Here is a 16,586-nt window from a genome sequence, read left to right on the forward strand (position 1 = left end):
ATTGCTTTATTAATTTTTTTACATTTACATTCAGAATAAAGGAAATAATAGATAGTAAAGGGGACTTCTGAAAGTGGTTGAATTTCCTTAGACAGGGCTGGAATAAACCCCAATCTGGGGCACTGTACAATAACATTTTAGAGAACCCCCCCTCTTGGCAACGAAGAGAAAATGTTGCTGTTTTAAAGCTAATTTCCTGCAATTCTACAAATTTTGCAATGACTTATGTCATGTTCTTATGTTATCTGATTGGCCAGTCAGTAATCTGTCCCTGTCAATAGACATGTTTACCATGTCTCAATAAAGATGTCTGACATCCTCCTTCTGATGGGTGTGAACTGACAGACACAGATTAAACAATGCCATTATAAAGGAGGCCGTCAAGCAGCACTCTACACTTTTACCTGAAGCCCACTTCACCTGGACACTAACTATGGGGTGGACAACTCTGTGGTTGTGTGTTCTCGCTCTGCCACTAACGAGCGCCATCCAGGTGAAAGCCAAGAAAGGTAAGACGATACACGATCATTTTGGAAATAGCAGTGATTTATTTTGATCTATGCAGACAAAGACAAACAGTCAAACATAGAAATAGATACTGTATAGAGATGGCGTTAGATTAGGTTTCTATCTATTTCGAGTCAACTATCAGTCAAGAACGGACACATTTTGTTATTATGGACAATTTTGGTTGGAGCAAATCTGAGTGCCGTCTGTCTAGGAGTGTCATATTTTTAAATATCTTGATTCACAATACAATTGGATATTTTGAAATACATGCTGTGTTATGTACAGTTTACAGCAAAGTTATAAATTGTGTCTCTTTCTGATTCCATATATTTAAAGTGGGTAACTATTTCTGTTTTCGTCTCCTCAGCGCGCCAGTCCAACCATGTGAACAGCATCTGCAGCACCTGGGGCAGAGAGCACTTCAAGACCTTCGATGGAGACGTGTACCAGTTCCCAGGGACGTGTGAATACAACCTGGCCTCCGACTGCCACTCTGAGTCCTACCAGGAGTTCTCTGTGCACCTGAAGAGGAACGAGGCTACTGAGGCTGAGGGGAACCCTACGGTCAAACACGTAGTGGTCACTATCAACGATCTGGTCTTCCACCTGACCAAGACTCAGGTCGCGGTCAATGGAGAAATGTACGTTTTCCACAAATGTTTTATATTATGTGTCCTCTAATTCATCAGGGAAGTCACACTGAGATTGACATCATCTTTCAAGTGAGCCATGAAAAAAACAATTTTATGTTTTTTAACCAGGCAAGTCAGTTAAGAACAAATTCTTATTTTCAATGACAGCCTAGGAACAGTGGGTTAACTGTCTGTTCAGGGGCAGAACCACAGATTTGTATCTTGTCAGCTCAGGGGTTTGAACTTGCAACCCTCCGGTTACTAGTCCACCGCTCTAACCACTAGGCTACCCTGCCGCTCCAGCTACCCTGTCATAAAAAATTAAATAATGTATTGATATCTATCTATCTATCTATCTATCTATCTATCTATCTATCTATCTATCTATCTATCTATCTATCTATCTATCTATCTATCTATCTATCTATCTATCTATCTATCTATCTATCTATCTATCTATCTATCTATCTATCTATCTATCTATCTATCTATCTATCTATCTATCTATCTATCTATCTATCTATCTATCTATCTATCTATCTATCTATCTATCTATCTATATAACATTTCCTCTCTGTAAAAAGTAATGGATTTATATCATGCTGTTAGCTATTCCCATCTCAGACGGTACTCTGACATATTTCCAGGGATTCCATTTTGAATTCAAAGGATTTAACTGTATTTTGTGTCTGTTTGTTGTTAATTGACACGTTGCTACATTTCTATGTCATCTCTCTCATTACTTATATTCTCCGTCTTTATTCCCAGTGTAACTCTGCCGTACTACAACGGAGGAGTCCAACTGGAGAGGAATGCAGTTTACACCAAACTCTACTCCAAGGTTGGCCTGGTTGTCATGTGGAACGGAGAAGATGCCGTCATGGTAAGCTTTTATAAGAATCAAAACGGTACTTAGAAGAATGCGTACAGAATGCGTACAGAATGGTACAGAATGCGTACAGAATGCGTACAGAATGCGTACAGAATGCGTACAGAAGTCTAATTATTTATTCGCTTATTTATTCGCTTTGTAAGAATCAATAAGTTCACTGAAATTGACTGCTGTCATTAAACAGTGAACAGTGTAAAACGAACCTGTGCACATGCACTGATACCACGTGTGTGACTGTGTGAGAGTGAAGTCTTGTATCTCATCTCAACATCTGTGCTGCTGCCAGTGCCAACGGCATTTCTCTGAGTCTACCTTAGAACATAGTTGACCCATCACTGTTTGCGTTAGGTGGAGCTGGACACGGAGTATACCAACCGTACCTGTGGTCTCTGTGGAGACTTCAATGGCCTTCCAGTCCACAATGAGTTTGTTCATAACGGTGAGCATTTATAACAATTATTAGCATCACGAGTCATGAGCAATATAACATGTATAGTCATTTATAACACACTTATAATCATTTATATTCATATGTACAAGTATTTATAATAGCTTATTCCTGTAAGGTTTTATGGTGTTAAGTATAATCAATATATTCCAATAATATGATCATTTATTACATGTATAGTCACTTATAACGACTTTGTCAGCATTTATCTAAATATTTATAATGACTTATTTAGCTGTTATTATTACCATGCTATTTATTAATATATTCTAAGTGACTGTTATATATTCTCACATCAATTAACATCATTATAATTACACACAGGTTGTAAGTTCATTAATATACATTTATACACATTTATATGTGTTTCTAATCACTTATTGATGAAGGATGACATTGTTTTTATTTCCGTGCAGGTCGTAAAGTGAGCCCCATTGAGTTTGGAAACAGACAGAAGGTCCACAGGCCCAACGAGGACTGTGAAGACCCCTATGAAGAGGAAGAGGAAGATGAACCTGCAGAGGTTCAGCCTAAAGAGGACACATGCAAGGAGTTTGTAAGTTCTACCTCCAGTCTGTTCAGCCTGACAAGTAGACTACAGTATTTCACTTCACTTCATTCTATTGATGTATTTGACTGCCATATGGAACGAATTAAGTTCAAATCTGGCATAATATTATTCGTATTGCAACTAACAACCTCCTCCTCCTTCTTTTCTCCCTCATCCTCCTTAACCTCTTCCTCATCCTTTCCTCCTCCTCCTCCTCTACTACTCCTTCTCTCCCTCCCTTCCACCTCTTCTCCCTCCACCTCCTCCTCCTCCTCCTCCTCCTCCTCCTCTCCTACTCCTTCTCTCCCTCCCTTCCACCTCTTCTCCCTCCACCTCCTCCACCTCCACCTTCCCCTCCTCCTCCTCTTCCACCTCTACCACCTCCTCCTCTTCCTCCTCTCCCACTCCTCCTCCTCCTTCCCTTCCTCCTCCCCCTCCTCCTTCCCCTCCTCCTCCACCTCTAACTCTACTTCCTCCTCCTTTCCCTCCTCCTCCACCTCTAACTCCTCCTCCTCCTTCTCTTCCTCCTCTCCCACTTCTCCTCCTCCTCTCCCTCCTCCTCCACCTCTTCCTCTTCCTCCTCCTCCTCTACCTCCTCCACCTCCTCCTCTCCCTCGTCATTCACCTATACCTTCTCCTCATTCACCACTTCCTCCTCTTCCTCCTCTTCCTCCTCCTTCCTCCTCAGCATGCCCAGTGTGACCAGCTCCTGCGCTCGCCGTTGTGGAGCTCCTGTGGTGCGGTCGTGAACGCTGAGCCCTACATCCAGGCCTGTGTTCAGGACCTGTGTGGCTGCAGCAACACTTCTGACAGCTTCTGTGTCTGCAGCACCCTGGCAGAGTACTCCAGACAGTGCTCCCACGCCGGGGGACAGCCCCCCCACTGGAGAACAACAGCCTTCTGTGGTAATGGGACATCTCAATAACTGTCTGGGTGTTCAGGAACACATTTACTGGATGACAGTAGAGTTGTTGATCAAAACTCACATGCAAAAAATAACTATTTTATTGTCCATAGTCAGCTTCAGATCACACAAATGTCTTAAAAAATAAAAAAATAAAAAAATATACATATTTACATATTTACATATAATAATGAAATGCACTATAATTTATTTCCTTTGTTTTCTTAGAGAAGCAGTGTCCGTTCAACATGGTCTATCTGGAGAGTGGCTCTCCCTGCATGGATACCTGTACCCACTCAGACACCAGCTCACTGTGTGAAGAACACCTGATGGACGGCTGCTTCTGCCCTCACGGTCAGCCTTTAACCAGAACACACCTCAATGTATCAGTATAACAGTGATGATAGAGAACTAGAACACACCTCAATGTATCAGTATAACAGTGATGATAGAGATCTAGAACACACCTCAATGTATCAGTATAACAGTGATGATAGAGATCTAGAACACACCTCAATGTATCAGTATAACAGTGATGATAGAGATCTAGAACACGCCTCAATGTATCAGTATAACAGTGATGATAGAGATCTATAACACACCTCAATGTATCAGTATAACAGTGATGATAGAGATCTAGAACACACCTCAATGTATCAGTATAACAGTGATGATAGAGAACTAGAACACACCTCAATGTATCAGTATAACAGTGATGATAGAGATGTAGATCACACCTCAATGTATCAGTATAACAGTGATGATAGAGATCTAGAACACACCTCAATGTATCAGTATAACAGTGATGACAGAGATCTAGAACACACCTCAATGTATCAGTATAACAGTGATGATAGAGAACTGGTGATGTTAGTAACACGTTGTCTGTTTTCACCACTCTGTAGGGACTGTGTTAGTAACACGTTGTCTGTTTTCACCACTCTGTAGGGACTGTGTTAGTAACACGCTGTCTGTTTTCACCACTCTGTAGGGACTGTGTTTGATGACATCTCAAAGAGGGGGTGTGTCACTCAGGATCAGTGTCAGTGCAAACACGACAAAGTTTACAACTCTGGAGAAGTATTCAGACAGGACCGTGAGGAATGGTGAGTCAAAGGTTTCAGTGTCTGTCACCATGATCCTTGGTCCTGTAAATTACTTCATCATTTGTCCTGTGTCTGTGATTCAGTGTCTGTCATCATGGTCAGTGGTCCTGTAAATGACTTCATCATGTGTGTCTGTGTCTGTGATTCAGTGTCTGTCATCATGGTCAGTGGTCCTTTAAATGACTTCATCATGTGTGTCTGTGTCTGTGATTCAGTGTCTGTCATCATGGTCAGTGGTCCTGTAAATGACTTCATCATGTGTCTGTGTCTGTCTATGATTCAGTGTCTGTCATCATGGTCAGTGGTCCTGTAAATGACTTCATCATGTGTCTGTGTTCTGTGTCTGTGTCTGTCTGTGATTCAGTGTCTGTCATCATGGTCAGTGGTCCTGTAAATGACTTCATCATGTGTGTCTGTGTCTGTGTCTGTGTTCTGTGTTCTGTTTCTGTGTCTGTGTCTGTCTGTGATTCAGTGTCTGTCATCATGGTCAGTGGTCCTATAAATGACTTCATCATGTGTGTCTGTGTCTGTCTGTGATTCAGTGTCTGTCATCATGGTCAGTGGTCCTGTAAATGACTTCATCATGTGTCCTGTGTCTGTGATTCAGTGTCTGTCATCATGGTCAGTAGTCCTGTAAATGACTTCATCATGTGTCTGTGTTCTGTGTCTGTGTCTGTGTCTGTGTATGTCTGTGATTCAGTGTCTGTCATCATGGTCAGTAGTCCTGTAAATGACTTCATCATGTGTCTGTGTTCTGTGTCTGTGTCTGTGATTCAGTGTCTGTCATCATGGTCAGTGGTCCTGTAAAAGTCTGCCCAGCCCTGCTACATGTGCCGTTGAGGAGGGTTCACACGTGACGACCTTCGATGGGAAAGCGTTCACCTTCCATGGGGACTGTTACTACCCCTTAGCCAAGGTGGAAAGCAAGGTAACTGACAATTACACTATACTTTTCTGGAGAGACAATCTAGATGAGAAGTGGATGACATTTTATGTCACAACGTTTTCTCATCATTTTTTTCTTTGTTTTCCCTTCTCTGTTTCAGGATGAAGCCAGTCCAAAGTTCACTGTACTGGTCCAGCTGGTTCCCTGTATAAGACAGAAGTTTGACACTTGCCTCAAGAGTGTTGTGGTCTTGCTAAACAATGATAGAAACAACGTGAGTATTTCCTTCATTAAAAGACGGAGATTTGACATATACACTTGAACATATACATGTTGTATATTATACACTATCTCTGTGTATTTACAGTCAGGTCCAAATTAAAAGGCATCCTTGACAAAGATGAGCAAGAAAGACTATTAAATGAAGCTCTTTGGCCACACACACCAATGGTGGGTTTGGTGTCAAAAAGGAGGATCATATGCAAAACAGAGCCTGATTCCTGCTGTATAAAATGGTGGTGGATCTTTGATGTTATGGGGCTGTTATGCTTCCACTGGTCTGTATGGGAGGAATGGTCTAAGATACTTCCCAATGTGTTCTCCAATCTCCTAAAACCTTGTAGAGAAAGGCTCAGTGTTGTTATCCTCGCAGGGTGAGGTATTGAAAAAGAATGAAAACAGGGGTGCCAATCATTTTGGATCTGACTATAAGTACTTACATGTAAGTGAAATGTATATACTGCACAGCTAGTCTTGTGTTGAATAGGATTAGTTGATCGTGGCTGTTGTTTTGTTTTCCAGGCTTTGGTGATTACCGCCGATGGGAAAGTCAGCCACAATGCACAGATCACTCTGCCTTACAACACAGGTGGGACATGGAATAATTAACAATAAGGCCTGAGGGGGTGTGATATATGGCCAATATACCATGGCTAAGGGCTGTTCTTGGGCACGACACAACTTCCCTTACCAATGGTACATTGGCCATATACTACATTCCCCCAAGGTGCCTTACTGCTGCTATAAACTGGTTGCCAACATAATTAGAGCAGTAAAACTAAATGGATTGTCACCCCGTCTGATATACCACATCTGTCAGCCAATCAGCATTGAGGGCTAGAACCACCCAGTTTATAATAAAGATTATGCAACCAGTAACATGTAATGAAACATAGAATGAAACATTCGCCTGTATAGATATCAACTGCCTAATTCTATTGACACAGTAATAAGTACAGTAATGTTTAGTGTGATTAAATAGATTTTTTTTAAATAAAAAATGAATAATATTTAATTGAATGATTATTACCCCCAAACCCCCCGTTCTGTTCCCAGCTGACATTAGTGTACGGTGTCTATATTAGGACAACCTCTGTCTCAGCAGAAGCTCTTTCAGTCTTGTTCCCGTCTGTCATTAGTGTACGGTGTCTATATTAGGACAACCTCTGTCTCAGCAGAAGCTCTTTCAGTCTTGTTCCCAGCTGACATTGGTGTACGGTGTCTATATTAGGACAACCTCTGTCTCAGCAGGAGCTCTTTCAGTCTTGTTCCCAGCTGACATTAGTGTACGGTGTCTATATTAGGACAACCTCTGTCTCAGCAGGAGCTCTTTCAGTCTTGTTCCCAGCTGACATTAGTGTACGGTGTTCTATATTAGGACAACCTCAGTCTCAGCAGGAGCTCTTTCATTCTTGTTCCCAGCTGACATTAGTGTACGGTGTCTATATTAGGACAACCTCTGTCTCAGCAGGAGCTCTTTCAGTCTTGTTCCCAACTGACATTTGTTTTTCTTCCCAAAGCTGACATCAGTGTGTTCAAGCCCTCATCCTTCCACATGATGCTCCAGACCAGCTTTGGGCTGCAGGTTCAGATCCAGCTGGTCCCCATCATGCAGGTCTATGTCACCCTGGACGAGAGCTACAAGACCAAGACACAAGGTAAGTTAACTCCCAAGCTGTAGGCATATAGCTCTGAAGGTGAGCAGATATCAGTTATATACGGAGTTTGAATTCTACTTTATGTACATTTAATAAACATGGGTAATCTTAATCACCAGGGCTCATTAAAATAGTAAAAACAGCAAGAAAGTACAAAAATGTTGTTGATTTCTGTTTGGTGAAGGTTTATATGGTGTTGATTTCTGTTTTGTGTAGTTTATATGGTGTTGATTACTGTTTGGTAATAGTTTATATGGTGTTGATTTCTGTTTGGTGAAGGTTTATATGGTGTTGATTTCTGTTTTGTGTAGTTTATATGGTGTTGATTACTGTTTGGTAATAGTTTATATGGTGTTGATTACTGTTTGGTAATAGTTTATATGGTGTTGATTTCTGTTTGGTGTAGGTTCATATGGTGTTGATTTCTGTTTGGTGTAGGTTTATATGGTGTTGATTTCTTTTTTGTGTAGTTTCATATGGTGTTGATTTCTGTTTGGTAATAGTTTATATGGTGTTGATTTCTGTTCGGTGTAGATTTATATGGTGTTGATATCTGTTTCTATTTCTTCTAGGTCTGTGTGGGAACTTCAACAAGGTTCTGTCTGATGACATGAAGACCCCCCAGGGTATGGTGGAGGGAACAGCCTCTTCATTTGGGAACTCCTGGAAGGCTAATCCTACCTGCAGAGACAGAGAGGAGAGGCTGGACGACCCCTGCTCCCTCAGTGTGGAGAATGGTAAGCCCTCTTCACTAACTCTTTAATTGAAGGTTAACCCTTACATAACTCAATGAAAAGCAGAACATAAGCATTTCATAAATGTTTATGTCAACAACCGCAGTATCATGTCGTTGGATTCAAATCGATGCAGGAAGCAGCAGTTTATACTGTATCAGACATATTTGAACTCTTACCATGTTCTGTTTACTCAGAGAACTATGCTAAACATTGGTGCTCCATGCTAAGAAGTTCTGACAGCCCTTTTGCCAAGTGCCATGCCATGGTGGACCCCGAGCTTTACTACAAGGTAATACATTTTCTATAACTGTAACTGTTACATTTCATTGAGTTACATCTGGTTTGGAATGCTCACAATTATACATATTTGTCCTGAACTTTCTTACTGTTTTTAATGCTGTTTGTAATACTGTTTGTCATGCGAAAGCTCTGGCCAATGAGATTTGTTATATATTTATTACGTATGGAAAATGTACTTAAACTTGATATTTTCTGCAGCGATGCACGTATGCTAGCTGCAACTGTGAGAAGAGTGAAGACTGCCTGTGTGCCGTCTTCTCCTCTTATGTGCGAGACTGTGCTACCAAGGGAGTGGTCCTGTCGGGCTGGAGAGAGAACGTGTGTGGTAAGTGATTTACACTTCTCATATTTATGTCTTGTCGTATATTGGTGAAAGGAGATGACAGTATAGGCCTCTCCTGACTACCAATGAAATGTTCACTGATATTCTCATTAGAACATATGCATTCTGCAAATGGTTCTAATGCCATCGCTAAAAGTATGGGAGACAGGGGACAACCTTGGCGGATTCCACTGCCATTGCAAAAAGTAGGGGAGACATGGGGTAACCCTGACAAATTCCCCTACTCAGTGGAAATGTCGGTGCCCGGTCAAACGGTTGTGGATGTTTGTAAAAGTGTTTATTTTATTGTGATGTCAACTTTTACCTGTTACGGCTGGGGCTTCCGCTAGCGGAACGTTTCGACAACATCCAGTGAAATTGCAGAGTGCAAAATTCAAAAGAAATTATTTGAAATATTTAACTTTCATACAATCACAAGGTAATAGACCAAATTAAAGTTTAACTTCTTGTTAATCCAGCCACTGTGTCAGATTTCAAAAAGGCTTTACGGCGAAAGCAAACCATGCTATTATCTGAGGACAGCACCCCATCAAACAAACACATCACAGTCATATTTCAACTAGCCAGGCGTGACACAAAACTCAGAAATAACGATATAATTCATGCCTTACCTTTGTAGATCTTCTTCTGTTGGCACTCCAATATGTCCCATAAACATCACAAATGGTCCTTTTTTTCTATTAATTCCGTCGTTATTTCTCCAAAATGTCCATTTATTTTTCATGTTTGATTCAGAAAAACACCGGTTCCACCTCGCCCAATATGACTACACATTATCGAATAAGTTACCTGTAATCTTGGTCCAAACATTTCAAACAACTTTCCCAATACAACTTTAGGTACTTTATACTGTAAATAATTGATCAAATTTAAGACGGAATAAACCGTGTTCAATAGCGGATAAAATAAAAGTGGAGCGAGCGCCAGGTCGCGCTCCCCAAACACAACTGTATACCAGACTCGACCCTCGTTCTGAACAGCCATACTTCTTCATTACTCAAAAGAAAACAACCAATGTCTAAAGACTGTTGACATCTAGTGGAAGCCCTAGGAACTGCAACCAGATCCCTCAGAAATGTAGATTCCCATAGAAATCCAATTGAAAACATGGTCACCTCAACAACAACAAAAATTCCTGGATGGTTTGTCTTCGGGGTTTCGCCTGCCAAATTAGTTCTGTTATCCTCACAGACGTAATTTTAACAGTTTTAGAAACTTTAGAGTGTTTTCTATCCAAAACCAATTATATGCAAATCCTTACTTTGGGCACTCTTTTCATCCTGACGTGAAAATACCGCCCCCTATCCCAAACAGGTTAACAACACTTACTTACTTAATCCTCTTCCTTCCTGGAGTAAAATAGAGCCTGTAGTAAAGTTTTCCAACACTGCCAATCTTAACTTTATCCAACACTTTCCATATTTCCCTACAAACAGACAAATACATTGGTAACTGCCCAGCGTCTCAGACCTACTCTGACCAGCTCCAGAGATGTCAGCTGACCTGTAGCTCCCTGGCCAGCAAAAGCCAGGGTTGTACCAATGACTTCCTCCCCGTGGACGGTTGTTCTTGTCCGGACGGACTTTACATGGATGATAGGGGCACCTGTGTACCCATGGACAAATGCCCCTGCTTCCACAACGGGGTCCACATCAAGCCTGGGAAGTCCATCAACATTCAGGAGGAGCACTGGTAAGAGACTGTTTCCATCTAATAAAGTGTCTAGCTACCTATTTAAGTGACTACTTACCTACCTACCTACCTACCTACCCATCTACTTATTTACCTAATTTACCTACCTACCAAAGCAGCAAATTTGTCATATTACCTGCTAGTATAAAAAGTACACAGTCCTGCAATGTTACTCCAATATTGAAATATCTCTTGACATCGTGTGTGTTCTTCTAGTGTCTGCAACAATGGGAAGCTTCACTGCCGTTCCTGGAAGATGCGTTCAGAGAGTAGTAAGTAGCCTTTCTGTGTCCCCTGTTCAGAGAGTAGTAAGTAGCCTTTCTGTGTCCCCCGTTCAGAGAGTAGTAAGTAGCCTTTCTGTGTCCCCCGTTCAGAGAGCAGTAAGTAGCCTTTCTGTGTCCCCCGTTCAGAGAGTAGTAAGTAGCCTTTCTGTGTCCCCCGTTCAGAGAGTAGTAAGTAGCCTTTCTGTGTCCCCCGTTCAGAGAGTAGTAAGTAGCCTTTCTGTGTCCCCTGTTCAGAGAGTAGTAAGTAGCCTTTCTGTGTCCCCCGTTCAGAGAGTAGTAAGTAGCCTTTCTGTGTCCCCCGTTCAGAGAGCAGTAAGTAGCCTTTCTGTGTCCCCCGTTCAGAGAGTAGTAAGTAGCCTTTCTGTATCCCCCGTTCAGAGAGTAGTAAGTAGCCTTTCTGTGTCCCCTGTTCAGAGAGTAGTAAGTAGCCTTTCTGTGTCCCCCGTTCAGAGAGTAGTAAGTAGCCTTTCTGTGTCCCCCGTTCAGAGAGCAGTAAGTAGCCTTTCTGTGTCCCCCGTTCAGAGAGTAGTAAGTATCCTTTCTGTATCCCTCTTCAGAGAGTAGTAAGTAGCCTTTCTGTGTCCCCCGTTCAGAGAGTAGTAAGTAGCCTTTCTGTGTCCCCCGTTCAGAGAGTAGTAAGTAGCCTTTCTGTGTCCCCCGTTCAGAGAGTAGTAAGTAGCCTTTCTGTGTCCCCCGTTCAGAGAGTAGTAAGTAGCCTTTCTGTGTCCCCCGTTCAGAGAGTAGTAAGTAGCCTTTCTGTGTCCCCCATTCAGAGTGTAGTAAGTAGCCATTCTGTGTCCCCCGTTCAGAGAGTAGTAAGTAGCCTTTCTGTGTCCCCCGTTCAGAGAGTAGTAAGTAGCCTTTCTGTGTCCCCTTTCTGTGTCCCCCGTTCAGAGAGTAGTAAGTAGCCTTTCTGTGTCCCCCATTCAGAGTGTAGTAAGTAGCCTTTCTGTGTCCCCCGTTCAGAGAGTAGTAAGTAGCCTTTCTGTGTCCCCCGTTCAGAGAGTAGTAAGTAGCCTTTCTGTGTCCCCCGTTCAGAGAGTAGTAAGTAGCCTTTCTGTGTCCCCCGTTCAGAGAGTAGTAAGTAGCCTTTCTGTGTCCCCCGTTCAGAGAGTAGTAAGTAGCCTTTCTGTGTCCCCCGTTCAGAGAGTAGTAAGTAGCCTTTCTGTGTCCCCCGTTCAGAGAGTAGTAAGTAGCCTTTCTGTGTCCCCCGTTCAGAGTGTAGTAAGTAGCCTTTCTGTATCCCCCGTTCAGAGAGTAGTAAGTAGCCTTTCTGTGTCCCCCGTTCAGAGAGTAGTAAGTAGCCTTTCTGTGTCCCCCGTTCAGAGAGTAGTAAGTAGCCTTTCTGTGTCCCCCGTTCAGAGAGTAGTAAGTAGCCTTTCTGTGTCCCCCGTTCAGAGAGTAGTAAGTAGCCTTTCTGTGTCCCCCGTTCAGAGAGTAGTAAGTAGCCTTTCTGTGTCCCCCGTTCAGAGAGTAGTAAGTAGCCTTTCTGTGTCCCCCATTCAGAGTGTAGTAAGTAGCCATTCTGTGTCCCCCGTTCAGAGAGTAGTAAGTAGCCTTTCTGTGTCCCCCGTTCAGAGAGTAGTAAGTAGCCTTTCTGTGTCCCCTTTCTGTGTCCCCCGTTCAGAGAGTAGTAAGTAGCCTTTCTGTGTCCCCCATTCAGAGTGTAGTAAGTAGCCTTTCTGTGTCCCCCGTTCAGAGAGTAGTAAGTAGCCTTTCTGTGTCCCCCGTTCAGAGAGTAGTAAGTAGCCTTTCTGTGTCCCCCGTTCAGAGAGTAGTAAGTAGCCTTTCTGTGTCCCCTTGCTATTCATATCCCATTAGTCCTCTGATGTATACAGTATTGTACCTAGACTTGGGTTCTAATACTATATGAGAGATTATTTCAATTACTTGAGTCCAGGACTAGGCTTAAATCTGTTTTAAACCGGCCCTGGAAGTATTTGAAAGATAGTATTTGAACCCAGATCTAATTTGACAACTTATTGTGTAATAATAATGAAACTGCTTCTGTTACAGCCTGCCAGTCGCCGAAGGTGTTCTTGAACTGCTCCAATGACCTGGGAGTACAGTGTACACGGAGCTGTAGGAACCCGGATTTCATGGACTGTGTGAGTTGACTTGTTGACTTCCATTAGTACCTGACCTAAGGGTTGACTTCTTTATTTAATTCCCGTCTCTCTCCTTGACCACAGTTCTCCGCAGAGTGTGAGTCTGGGTGCAAGTGTCCCACGAGTCTGTGGGAGGATGGGAAAGGCATGTGTGTGAATAAACATGAATGCCCATGCAGCCATGACGGATTCCTTTACGCCCCAGGAAAACAGATCCCAAACGGATGTAACACTTGGTGAGTTATTCAGGTTTTATGGTTATATGTTCTTTTCTGATCAAAAGCGATACAATGTGAGGTTATGCGGTATGATATGACGTTATATGATACAATACCATATAAAAAGGAATGGAGATGTAAATTAAATGGAATGAGATTTCATGACACGAGATGAGGGCTTCCTTCATCCTCTCTAGCTAATGTGATCAGGACTGTATTTGAAGAGGATTTTTGACTTAGTGTCTCACATACTGTACACATGTAGCACCTGTAAGAGTGGGAAATGGGAGTGCACAGATAAGAAGTGCCCAGGAACCTGTACCATCTACGGCAGTGGCCATTACAAAACCTTTGATGAGCGCACGTATGGCTTCCAAGGAAAATGTGGCTATGTGGCTGTCCAGGTAATTCATGCTTATCAGGACATTTCAATACAATGCAATACATTTCAATTCAATTGTGATGTGTTTTTATACAAAAAAACATGTTTGTATAATAGTACTGCTATTGTCTTCTATATTACCAACTAATCATTTAAATGGCAAAAGTCTCATTTGGTTTCTAAAGTACTCTCTCCGTCTGTCTCTCTTTAAGAACAAATGTGGGAACCGGCCTGTCCAGGACAAATTCATGGTGATCACAGAGAACATACCGTGTGGAACCACAGGCACCACTTGCTCCAAGTCTGTTAGGGTTCAACTGGGGGTAAGACTGGACAAATTATACACTCCAACAGGCTGGTGGCACCTTCAATGGGAAGGATGGGCTCATAGTAATGGCTGGAACGGAATCAATTGAATGGCATCAAATGCATGACTGGATTTGATGTGTTTGATACCATTCCATTTACTCCACTCCAGGCTTTATATTGAGCCATTCTCCTCTCTATACCCGTTGGATCATAATGAGAGATCTTTTGACATTCATACAAACAAAAAATACATCATTTTGCATTATTTAGCAAATGCTCTTATTCAGAGAGACTTATTCAGAGAGACAGTACAATTAGTGAATTCAACTAAAGGAGGTCAAATCACCATCACAATCATTGCAAGTAAAACTTTCTTCCAAATAGCCACTAACTGCAAAAATCAGTACGACATTCAAGCCATTTTTTGTCTTCATAAAAAAGCTTTATAAAGTGTATTGTCTGTCAAATTTTTGCAAAATTCCGGTAACTTTCCCCAAATTCCCTGTTTTTCCAGAAATCATAATTGCAAATTTTCTGAAATTACAAGGGAATAAGGAGGAAATCCTTGAATCTTCCAACAAGTATTTCTGGAAAGCATGGGATTTTGGGTAAAAAAAAAACATTTCAGCCCTAATTGTCTGTGAACAGGAAGTGATAAATCCTTATCCTTACAGAGAACAGAGCTGAAACTATCAAAGGGGACCCATGAAGTGGTGGACCTAGGAGTGGGCTCTCAGATCCAGTACCGAGTGAGGACCGTCGGTCTGTACCTGATTGTTGAGTCAGACATCGGGATCGCAGTGCTGTGGGACCGCAAAACTACCGTCCGCATCGTCCTGGAGCCACAGCATAGTGTAAGTTTAGTGTTGAAGGGTTAACACATAGAGAACCTGTGATGAAATAGATGAACAAGACATCAGACATCAGAGTGCATTTTGTATTGCTAACAGCATAGTGTAAGGTTTCACATAGAGAGCCTGTGATGAAATAGACTTGAAAATAGATGAACAAGACATCAGACATCAGAGTGCATTTTGTATTGCTAACAGTGATTGATTTGGTACAGTACCACTATGTTTGCCTTATCGTTTCTATGTGTCAATAGGGAGCAGTGTGCGGCCTGTGTGGGAACTATAATGGAGAAGGCAGAGATGACTTCACCACACAAGGTCAGATGATAGTCAGCAGCCCTGTGGAGTTTGCTAACAGCTGGAAAGTGTCAAGCACTTGCCCCGACGCAGAAAGCAACGTGGACCCATGTGGAGCCAGACCCAACCGTCACAACTGGGCTAAGATGCAGTGCAGCATCATCACCGGAAAGACTTTCCAACTGTGTCACAAGAAGGTACAGTGCTGAAACAGATTGCTATGTATAAACCGTACAGCTAGAAACCAGGTGAAAGGTTCAGACAGAACACTGATAGGATGGTGGACAGTCAAACTTCTGAACCAAAAAATACACCCAAATCGTTTTAAACATTGACTTTCTTGTCATCCTCGATGATTTTATCCATGAACATGTCTGTTGTTAAATGTGTTTTGAATAATTCTCTAAGAAACTAAAAAATAATAATACAGTATTAGTGCATCATGTGTGTTCTCTCTGTATGTGTTTTACAGGTAGACCCTAGTCTGTACTTTGAGAACTGTGTGAAAGACTCCTGTGCCTGTGATACTGGCGGAGACTGTGAGTGTTTCTGTACAGCTGTAGCAGCCTACGCCCAGGCCTGCACCGAAGCTGGAGTCTGTGTTGCATGGAGAACACCAGAAATTTGTCGTAAGTACAATACATTTTTTGGGGGGTTCATTATGCTTGTGTCCCAAAGGTCACACACTTCCACGGTTTGACTGTCAGGCTTGGCATTGAAATGATTTGGCATGTCTGGTGTAATTTGACTGATTAGAATTTACAATGCTAAGTAAATGAATATGCTGTTGAAAGAACCCAAACATGGTGACAATGTGAGGATGTGGATCTAAAGTATATTTTAGCTGGTTGGTTTAAATAGATATCTTAATGTGTAACATTACAGTGGATGATTTTGACCAGGGTACATAGGGTTCTGATAAAAAGTAATGCACTTCATATGGAATAGGGTGCCATTTGCTGAGGGCAATGTGTATTCAGTGTATGAACCTGTACGTCTTCCCTTTTGTAGCTGTGTTCTGTGACTACTACAACGATCCAGGTGAATGTGAATGGCATTACAGCCCTTGCCACACACCTTGCTTCAAGACCTGTCTGAATCCAAATGGGACCTGTGACAACCCTCTTCCCAATCTGGAAGGTGAGGCAGCATGCTATTTGATTTGATTGGCATCAGCCTGCATGTTTGTTCCATATGCAC

At 42.2% G+C, this 16,586-nt stretch overlaps 1 protein-coding gene across 1 annotated transcript in view; it reads left to right on the plus strand.

Moving 5' to 3' along the window:
• The first annotated feature begins 391 nt into the window (after positions 1-391).
• The window catches only part of LOC109881154 (mucin-2), a 32,558-nt gene continuing 16,363 nt past the window's right edge, over positions 392-16,586 (plus strand). Inside the window, exons 1-25 of the mRNA XM_031832835.1 lie at positions 392-509; positions 878-1,151; positions 1,911-2,025; positions 2,383-2,473; positions 2,899-3,038; positions 3,721-3,937; positions 4,165-4,290; positions 4,928-5,042; positions 5,820-5,970; positions 6,089-6,202; positions 6,730-6,796; positions 7,728-7,865; positions 8,438-8,602; positions 8,797-8,891; positions 9,101-9,227; positions 10,682-10,937; positions 11,154-11,209; positions 13,238-13,329; positions 13,414-13,565; positions 13,813-13,951; positions 14,142-14,252; positions 14,913-15,092; positions 15,344-15,583; positions 15,859-16,015; positions 16,398-16,526. Of these exons, the coding sequence (XP_031688695.1) occupies positions 434-509; positions 878-1,151; positions 1,911-2,025; positions 2,383-2,473; positions 2,899-3,038; positions 3,721-3,937; positions 4,165-4,290; positions 4,928-5,042; positions 5,820-5,970; positions 6,089-6,202; positions 6,730-6,796; positions 7,728-7,865; positions 8,438-8,602; positions 8,797-8,891; positions 9,101-9,227; positions 10,682-10,937; positions 11,154-11,209; positions 13,238-13,329; positions 13,414-13,565; positions 13,813-13,951; positions 14,142-14,252; positions 14,913-15,092; positions 15,344-15,583; positions 15,859-16,015; positions 16,398-16,526 (3,523 nt within the window). The 5' untranslated portion in view covers positions 392-433. The remainder of the gene's footprint in view (positions 510-877; positions 1,152-1,910; positions 2,026-2,382; positions 2,474-2,898; positions 3,039-3,720; positions 3,938-4,164; positions 4,291-4,927; positions 5,043-5,819; positions 5,971-6,088; positions 6,203-6,729; positions 6,797-7,727; positions 7,866-8,437; positions 8,603-8,796; positions 8,892-9,100; positions 9,228-10,681; positions 10,938-11,153; positions 11,210-13,237; positions 13,330-13,413; positions 13,566-13,812; positions 13,952-14,141; positions 14,253-14,912; positions 15,093-15,343; positions 15,584-15,858; positions 16,016-16,397; positions 16,527-16,586) is intronic.

This window comes from Oncorhynchus kisutch, linkage group LG10, assembly GCF_002021735.2.
Source record: "Oncorhynchus kisutch isolate 150728-3 linkage group LG10, Okis_V2, whole genome shotgun sequence".
Classification (NCBI taxonomy): Eukaryota; Metazoa; Chordata; class Actinopteri; order Salmoniformes; family Salmonidae; genus Oncorhynchus; species Oncorhynchus kisutch.